This window comes from Typopeltis vanoorti, chromosome 21, assembly GCF_054136105.1.
Source record: "Typopeltis vanoorti isolate ZY-2024b chromosome 21, IOZ_Tvanoo_1.0, whole genome shotgun sequence".
Classification (NCBI taxonomy): domain Eukaryota; kingdom Metazoa; phylum Arthropoda; class Arachnida; order Uropygi; family Thelyphonidae; genus Typopeltis; species Typopeltis vanoorti.
In genome coordinates, this window is record NC_143569.1 from 95299041 (window position 1) to 95308196 (window position 9156).

The window sequence follows — 9156 nt, forward strand, 5'->3', positions numbered from 1 at the left end:
TTACCTACAAACATAAATCTTTTCTCAGATCATCTGGCAAGCAAGTTGATTTACAGGTACATGCAACTGAGTTGGTCTGATGATAGTATATTTCCTGTAGTGTATTTTATGGTGAATAAAATATATTTATGGTATTTACTTTGTTAGCAAATGTGCTATTAGCTTGAATTTATTCATAAATTCTGTAATACAGACATATTTGCTAATATAAGTACTTACTTTTTTTATTTCTTAGAGGAAAATGCCTACAGATGAAGTCTACCGTTGTGATCTATGCCAGAAGAATTTCACTGGACCAATACCTTATCATATCCATTTAGAAAGTATTAAGCACAAAAAGAGACAGAAATTGAATGATGGCACAGATGCTCCAGGTGGAGGAGAAGTTAACAGTTTATTTTGTGATATATGTGATGTAAAGTTTCATGGGTCAGTTCCACATCAGCAGCATGTTCAAGGCAGAAAGCACTTGAAGCAGGTCAAGAAATTGCAAATTTTGAATGATCTTAAGGTTGCTGCAGTTAATGCTTTACAAGGGGAAAACCAAGATCCTGACCGACCAATATCTGGTGATGAAAATGCAGTATCTATTCCAGTTGATGTTGCTTGTCCAAATGCTTGTGGATTATGTCACAAGAAATTTACTGGGCCCATTCCTTATCAGGAGCACTTGACAAGTAAAGTGCATTTGAATACATTAAAGAAATTGGAAGATGCAAAAACTTCAGGGGATAAATCAAATGAAGATGGAGAGAAAGCTGAAAATTCAAACAAAGAAACACTTCGTTGCGAAACTTGTGAAAAGGCATTTTCTGGGCCCTATCCATATAAAATACACATGAAGAGTAAAGCCCATATAAAGTTCATTCAGCAATTAAAAGCAGTAGAAAATGGAGAAGTCCCACCCATTGAACAAAATGAAGAGGAAGGAGATGCAAATCGACCACATTGTCAGTTATGCAACAAGAAATTTACTGGCCCTATTCCTTATGAAATACATATGAAAAGTTTGAAACATCTGAAGCTTGTGGAAAAGATGAATAAGACTGTCTCAGAAAAGACTGAAGAAATATCTAGTCTTCAAGATGCCACAAAGAGTAATGGAGAAACAGAAGTGAAGACGGAACCTGTGAGTACTCCCTCACCGTGACACTGATGGACTTGCTCTGGAAGTTGTCTTTGTGTACTCACTTTATGTCTGGCATAAGCCATTAAATAATAATAGGGTCCTTTATTTGATATCTTCACACCTCTATCTCTCCCTCTCTTTCTTAATGTGTCCTCTTCTAGGGTTGTGACACTTAATATACTTGATGCCATTATCTGTGTGGTATAGTTTTATGTTAGAGTAATGATCAAAGTCAACTCCATACTTTTTTTTTAAACCAATAGCTGCTGTAAATTGTTGGAATATTGTGAGTGAAGAAAAAATAAAAACATGATGCTGCAGGTGTAGTATTTTAGGATCTTCATGTTGATATTTGGTCATATTTCATTTTATTCTCAGTAGCATCTTCATGAAACATTTTAGAATTGTAGTTTAGCATATGTTGCTGTTGTGAAGTGATATACTAAATGTATGTGCATGAAAGTATCTTCATTGTGTACTGATGTTAATCCCATAAATTATCTGATTTTTTTTTTCAGCAACTAGCTTATGATATGATATAAAAGCATATGTTAGCAAATAAAGAATGTTATACCCTTAAAAGTTTGTCATGATACTGTGAATAACTTATTCTTTAAATCTTGTCATTCTACTTTCAGGGGTGAATTTATCTGCTAACAAGTGGGTATTTTTTTTTTTTTTTAAATCATAGGATAAAAAAGAAGAAAACCTACAAGAGATTTATTTTTATAGGGTTTAGCTTGTTCATATTACTGAAGTTGAATATATTTTATCATTACACCTTGTAAATTGCTCCATATTTTATTATTTGTGATAGTGTAATTAAACAAATGACTCCATGAAATGTGAAGTATTGATTTTGTACTTCATTTAGTGAATATTTAGAATCAGCATGTTTTTGCTGAATATAATTGTATAATAGATTTAGTAGGCTTTTTTTTTTTTTTTTAATCTATCACACAAGTATGTAGGATGTGCGTGTATATACACACTGGTGAATAAGAAAAGATGAATAAGACTGATGAGTAAAGACTGAAGAAATATCTAGTCTTCAAGATGCCACAAAGAGAAATGGAGAAACAGAAGTGACACATTAGAGTGAGGCTGGAATGTTGTTAGTCATAACTATGTGTTCAGTGATGTATGATGAATGAAGTTATTGCACAAAAGGGACAATTGAATGTCGAGCTTATTGAAGTTTTTTTCATCATTGTTTCAGTTTTCTTTGCTTATTTAAAAACAATCCTGTAATTATCATCATCGAATTCCTGATATATACCCTCAAGGGGTGTACAGGATATTCAGTAATACATGAAAAATTTACATCATTGCTTACTTCCTATCTACAATTTTCCTCCAAATCAATCTGTTAAATGTTAAGACTCCCATATTATCAGGTCTTATATTTCCATCTTATAAGGCACTTTTTATTGTATCAATACACCTATATCTGGGTCTTTTTCCTACCATCCTGGCAGAGAACACTTGTTTTGCTAATCTTTTCTCTCCCATTCTGCTTAAGTGACCATACCACCTAAGATTAGCTCTGATAATGCATTCCTGGATGTTGACAATATTCCAACCCAGCTCTCAGATCCATAAGTTAAATTGGTTTAAACACTGTCTTGTATACAGCTAATTTAGTGTTTTGGCTAATTAATCTCTTATTCCATATAAATTTATTCAGTTGACTTCCTGCAGTACCAGCTTTGTTGATTCTGTTGTCTGTTTCCATATTTAACTTACCATCTTCACTGCAGTTGATATTTTCAATGTTTTTGCCTATTTTCTTTGTCTTTTTAATGCTGACCTTCATACCATATCTATGGCAACAGTTATTCAATTTAGTCAGTGTAAAGCGGATTTATTTAGAAGTATAATATCATCTCCAAAATTGCTGAGATTAACCTCTGATTTTGATATCAGGTTTAATACCACTTTCCTTCATAATGTGATCCATATAAATAATGAATAAGAGAGGGGATAATGTACATTTCTGTCTGACACCAGATTTAACATTAAACCATTTTCCTGTACTTCCTTCAATTCTAACTGCTGACTTACAACTCAAATAAAGACTAAGTATTGCTTGATATAATGCCCCATTAACACCAAATAACCTATTTGGTGTTAAGCTATTCCATAGCATTTGGAATAACTTCTCTTTTGGCACCTTGTCATATGCCTTTTCCAGATCTACAAAACTTAAATATAGATCTTTGTTATATTCCCATGATTTCTCAACTATCTATTGTAGAGTGAAAATTTGATCCTGACAGCCTCTATTTGGCTGAAATCCAGCTTGTTCTTCACCAAGCTTCTCTTCCACAATCCTTAACTCGAGTATGCTGCCATAAATCTTACAAGAAATACTAAGTAGAGAAATACATCTGTAATTCTCACATTCAGTTTTATTTCCCTTTTTATATATGGGTACTATGAGAGCTCTACTCCAATTATCTGGAATTCATCCCTCTGTCCAGGCCTTCTGAACTATGCAGTGCAGCCACTGTAAGACTTTTATACCTCCATCCTTGAGCATTTCTGGTCGAATATCATCTACTCCTGCTGCCTTTCCACATTTCAAGCCTTTGATGGCTTTTTCTACTTCAAGTATGGATATGTATTTCTGACTGCATGCCTGGTCTGTGTTTTTTACCACTTTTTTATCACTGCTTGTTTCATTTAGCAGTTTTTCAAAGTAATTACTCCATACTTTAAGGATATCTTTTTCTCCTGTTTTCATGTCACCTTTATCATCTCTAATTCCTTTTACAGCACTCTTTCCTCCATTTCTGAGCTTCTTCAACAACCTCCAGAATATCTTACCACCTTCTTGATATTTATTTTCAATGTTCTTTTCAAAGTCCTCCTATGACTTTTGTTTAGCCAGTTTTGCACAAGCTGATTTATTTGCCAGGAACTTTTGATATGCTTTCTTCTTTTCCTTCACAGCCTCTTTAACTTCCTGTGTCTACCATGGAGTTCTGATTTTTCTATCCTTGCACACAACTTCACCTCATGCCTCTGTGGTTGACTCAGTGTTTTCTTCACTGCTTGCCACTGAATCTCCAAGGTTTGCTTCCTGCTCTCAAACTCTTTCATTTTTTCTTGAATAATATTTGTGTATTTTAGTCTACAGTTCATATCTGAGAGCTGCTCAACTTTTATTCTCTTTAAAACTTTTTTACGGTTTTTTTTTTTTTTATTTTTTTATTTTTTTTTTTTCCAATATGAAATTCAATTTTATCCTACTCAAGACTAAATGGTGATCACTTCCAATTTTAAATCCTCTGTACACTCTGGTGTCCTACACCAGTGTAAAAACATCACTATCAACAATAACATAATCATTGAGATTTTTCTTATTCTTTGCCTCTTCTCTCCATGTGAATTTATGCACATTTTTATGTTGGAACATTGTGTTAGTAATAACCAGTCCATGTCTTTAGCAGAAATCCAACAGATATTTGCCATTATTGTTAGCTTTGCTCTCTTCTCCAAATTTTCCAAAATATTTTTGTATGTCTGACAATCATTTCCTACTCTGTATTTAGATCCCCAACAAGGACCAACTTTTCCATTTTCACTGTGTCGGTTGCTTTCTCTGAAGACTCGAAAAATTCCTCCACTTCTACCTTAGTAGATCCTTCTGTGTGACCATAGGCACAAATAAGTCTCATTGTCCAGTTCCCCATTCTCATATTTGCCCACATTACTCTATTTGGGACTGTCTGCCATTCAAGAAGATTAGCCTCGTATTTAATGTTGAATACTATGGCTACTCCTTATTTTCCTTGATTGTCACTGCCTGAATATAACATTTTGTGTATTTATTGCTCAGAAAGATATCACCAGTTTTTGTTTCAATCACCCCTATTATGTTGATCTGGTACTTATCCAGTTCCTCAGCTAGCTCGATTTCTTTGCCATTCAGGCTTCTTATGTTGATAGTACCGATCTTTAACTCTGGTGATGTTGAGTTGGGGTAAGTTTTAGAATTTGTTCCAATAACTGACTTTTTGCTGTTTGCCCTGGTTCTGTGGCAAAAACAACGGGGCAACGCCCCAGCCAGCATGACATTCATGTTGTATCATCATTTGATTTGGTTTAAGTCAATAAGAATACAATTTGGCCAGCTAAATCCCAAATTTACAGCCCGTTCTCGTCCGTTCAGTATCCAGGTAGATATAACGGGGTGCACCACGAGAAGGTGACGATTGGACATTAGGTCAGAATCCCTGGTCGGTTCTCTTCATTCCTTTGAAGGCTATATGGAGGTCTCCTCTCAGTTTTGTAGCTTTCATCCTTAAGCACCCCATCCTGTAATTAGTCATCTACAAAAAAAAGTTGTGTAGTGTTGAAATAATCACAGGCAATTTGATATACATCACTCATGCTGAATCCAAGTACATTTACACTGTAATGATACTTCCTTCCCCTTTCTTATCATTATGTATGATAAATGCGAAGGATTTGGCTTACTGAAAAAGGAGCCTTTTGGCAGACGCTATCTAAAGTTCTCTTAAGTGCAATTGGAATTAGTGGTATGATTATTAGTGGTATGATTCCAATGTGGAATCATACCACTAATAAGAATGAGAAATTTTGTACAATACTTCAAGCTAGACTCTATTTGCAGAGGCAGAGATGGTTGCAGAATTTGTGCAAGCAGACCACAATAATAATAATAAAAAAAAATGACTGTGGACAGATAAACTTGTAGAATAAAAGTAGGAGCTTCAAAATTTAGCAGTGCTTCAAATTGACTACAAAAATTTCAGTGTCAGTTATATTCAAAATCAGTTCCTATGGGAAAACTACCCTGAGAGAGAAATTTCTGATTTATTTATTCTGCAACCTTAAATGGCACATCATTTTTCATGCTGATATAAAAAATTTATACATGCTTCACCTGTAGAAAGCTGTTGTGCAGCTGTCAGATAGATATAAAATGGCTAATAAAATTTTGGGTGTGTAGTAGCCATAGCTTATCAGAAAATAATGTAGAAGGTTCAGAATTTGTTCAGTGCCAGATAAAATAAAAATGAGGATCCCTTTTGGTGATAACACTGAGGGGAAAAGGTCATTTATATAGCTAATCTAATGGAGAATTGCTTACAGTTTATATGGCATCTTATTATATTTTATCTAGAGTGTTATTTTGGGTATAGCTATATTTTCTCTGTTTGTCTTCTCTAAGAACTGAGCTGTCTACTTTTCCTGAGTTCCATTAATTTAAATCTATAATAATAAAAAGAGCATCTCTCTCGTAACTTCAGGTTGACTATGAGAATTGCAATGATAACCATCATCAAACTCCGAATTGGAAATAGGGACCTTGGAGAAATGACTTGAGCCTTTGTAGTGCATTTCTCAGAATAATTTAACAGTCATCTTTTTTAATCCCTGTTTACTGCTTTAAATTCTTCATCTCTTTGACTTGGACAGTGTTGGGTTCTTCATTCAGCTAAACAAATCTATAAAGCAACAATTTGAGGAAAACTCAACATTTGTCCTTTGGTTGGAAAGATCAATGGAAATAAACCAGGAGCACTAGAGGCTAGATAGACATTTTTTCAAGCTACTTCTGGCCCTCCAGTAAGTAGAATGTCTCTCACCAGATATTAAAAAATCTAAAAAATCACCATCTTAAAGATATTTATGCCACTGTGGGATTTCAACCCCATAACCAGAAATTGGTAAATGTAAACAAACTCTTAATGGAACACCAATTGATTCTTCCACTATTCTGTATTTTGTCCAGGGTAATGTCAAACTCTTTGAAATCCATTGAAAGTTTATTTTTCACTTGGTTAGAGTATATAATAAATTTAGTTTAATCCTTTATCCAAGTGTGAGCAAACAAAGTTTGCGCCTGAAAGTATCTTCAGGACTGGGGTAAGGTGATACAACACCAGGGCAACTCGTTGCAAAGGTGTAGCAAGCTACCAGCACTCCTGTCTCAGTATCTCCTATAATGCAAAACACATCTCCTTGCAGATATGTCTAATGTTATGCATTAAGGGAAGGGCCACTACCCAGACTAGTTTCAACCTTTATTGAGGTCTCTTCAGTGGGAGCCAGGCCCAAGCTGAGATACCAGGCAGAAGCATTCGCAGGTCATCTCTACCTATAGGAGTTGCCAAATGGTGTGCCACCCTTTTTTAATAAATTACTCTGGATTTAGAGAAAGATGTTGAAAGTTTATTTTTCACTTGGTTAGAGTATAATAAATTTAGTTTAATCCTTTATCCAAGTGTGAGCAAACAAAGTTTGCGCCTGAAAGTATCTTCAGGACTGGGGTAAGGTGATACAACACCAGGCCAACTCGTTGCAAAGGTGGAGCAAGGAACCTCAATAAAGGTCAAAACTAGTCTGGATAGTGGCCCTTCCCTTAATGCATAACATTTGACATATCTGCAAGGAGATGTGTTTTGCATTATAGGAGATACTGAGACAGGAGTGTTGGTAGCTTGCTCCACCTTTGCAACGAGTTGCCCTGGTGTTGTATCACCTTACCCCAGTCCTGAAGATACTTTCAGGCGCAAACTTTGTTTGCTCACACTTGGATAAAGGATTAAACTAAATTTATTATACTCTAACCAAGTGAAAAATAAACTTTCAACATCTTTCTCTAAATCCAGAGTAATTTATTAAAAAAGGGTGGCACACCATTTGGCAACTCCTATAGGTAGAGATGACCTGCGAATGCTTCTGCCTGGTATCTCAGCTTGGGCCTGGCTCCCACTGAAGAGACCTCAATAAAGGTGGAAACTAGTCTGGGTAGTGGCCCTTCTCTTAATGCATAACATTAGACATATCTGCAAGGAGATGTGTTTTGCATTATAGGAGATACTGAGACAGGAGTGTTGGTAACTTGCTCCACCTTTGCAACGAGTTGCCCTGGTGTTGTATCACCTTACCCCAGTCCTGAAGATACTTTCAGGTGCAAACTTTGTTTGCTCACATCTTTGAAATCCAGTTGTGTTATTCTCTGTCAGATATTTCTTGGATTCCCTCTTGCTGTTGATTTCCATTTGTCATTATTTTGTATATTTTTTTGTGTGACTTCTACTCATAAAAGGTTGTAACTTACAGGTTTTTTTTTTTATATCAATCTGATACAGCAGAAGAACATATAGAATATCAGTGCTGTTAGGTGGGGAAGGGAGAGAGTGTAAAGAAAAAATTGACATGCAGCTATTATTCTTGTTTTAATAGGGCCAAAAAGAAAGAGGAGGATTGTTGCCAGTTCAGTGGAGCAGTGTCATTGAAAGTACATTAGAAATATACACAAAGTTGGAATCATCTATGAGCTAAATTGCTCTTCTCTGGAAAGCATTGAGAATTTTTAGGGAGAATTGTTACAAAGTTGGCAGCTGGGTGGATGAAGCAAAAAAGAATGCTTGATTATTTAAATTCTGGGAAAGATATTGATGTGATGTGTTTATGCCAGAAAAAGTTGGAGGCAAATGTTAGTCTAAGGAGCAAGATCTGTTCCTATTTGTTGATTTTTGTGTAAGGATAAGTGAGGTGGGTTCCATTTTGTGAGGGAAAAAAAGTCAAGACTGCATTTTAGCTGCAATGAAGGTTGCCAGGTTATTCCCCCCCCCCGATATATAAGATCTGTGTTTAACACTTTCATTGCCAAGCTGAAAATTGGAATTTCGTGTGGTGGCCAAATTTTTTTATTTAGTTAGCAATGTCCACGCGATAACGCTTAATAGGCCGTTTGGTGAGAACTCGCATCGTGTGATCGCACAATATCATTCATTGCCAAGCTGAAAATTGGAATTTCGTGTGGTGGCCAAGTTTTTTTTTTTTTAGTTAGTGACGTCCACGCGATACCGCGTGATCGGCTATTTGGTGAGAACTCGCATCGCGTGTTTGGCAATGAACCTGTTAAAGCACTGGTCAAAGATCTTGAAGCATAGGATGCTGAGCACTGCATGGTTTGTCAAATGAATAATATAAATAAGGTGTATTATCATCAGCAAAGCTGTCCTGCATTGTAGAGAAGCTCA

At 35.6% G+C, this 9156-nt stretch overlaps 1 protein-coding gene across 2 annotated transcripts in view; it reads left to right on the forward strand.

The window, feature by feature from the left end:
* Positions 1 to 1711, forward strand: part of LOC150095127 (uncharacterized) — a 67649-nt gene extending 65938 nt beyond the window's left edge. Inside the window, exon 4 of one of the 2 annotated variants that reach the window (XM_090410909.1) lies at positions 236 to 1711. In XM_090410909.1, the coding sequence (XP_090267035.1) occupies positions 236 to 1150 (915 nt within the window). In that variant the 3' untranslated portion in view covers positions 1151 to 1711. Of the gene's footprint in view, positions 1 to 233 lie in introns of both variants that reach the window. The other variant, XM_090410910.1, reaches the window with a different exon arrangement.
* Positions 1712 to 9156: the final 7445 nt, after the last annotated feature.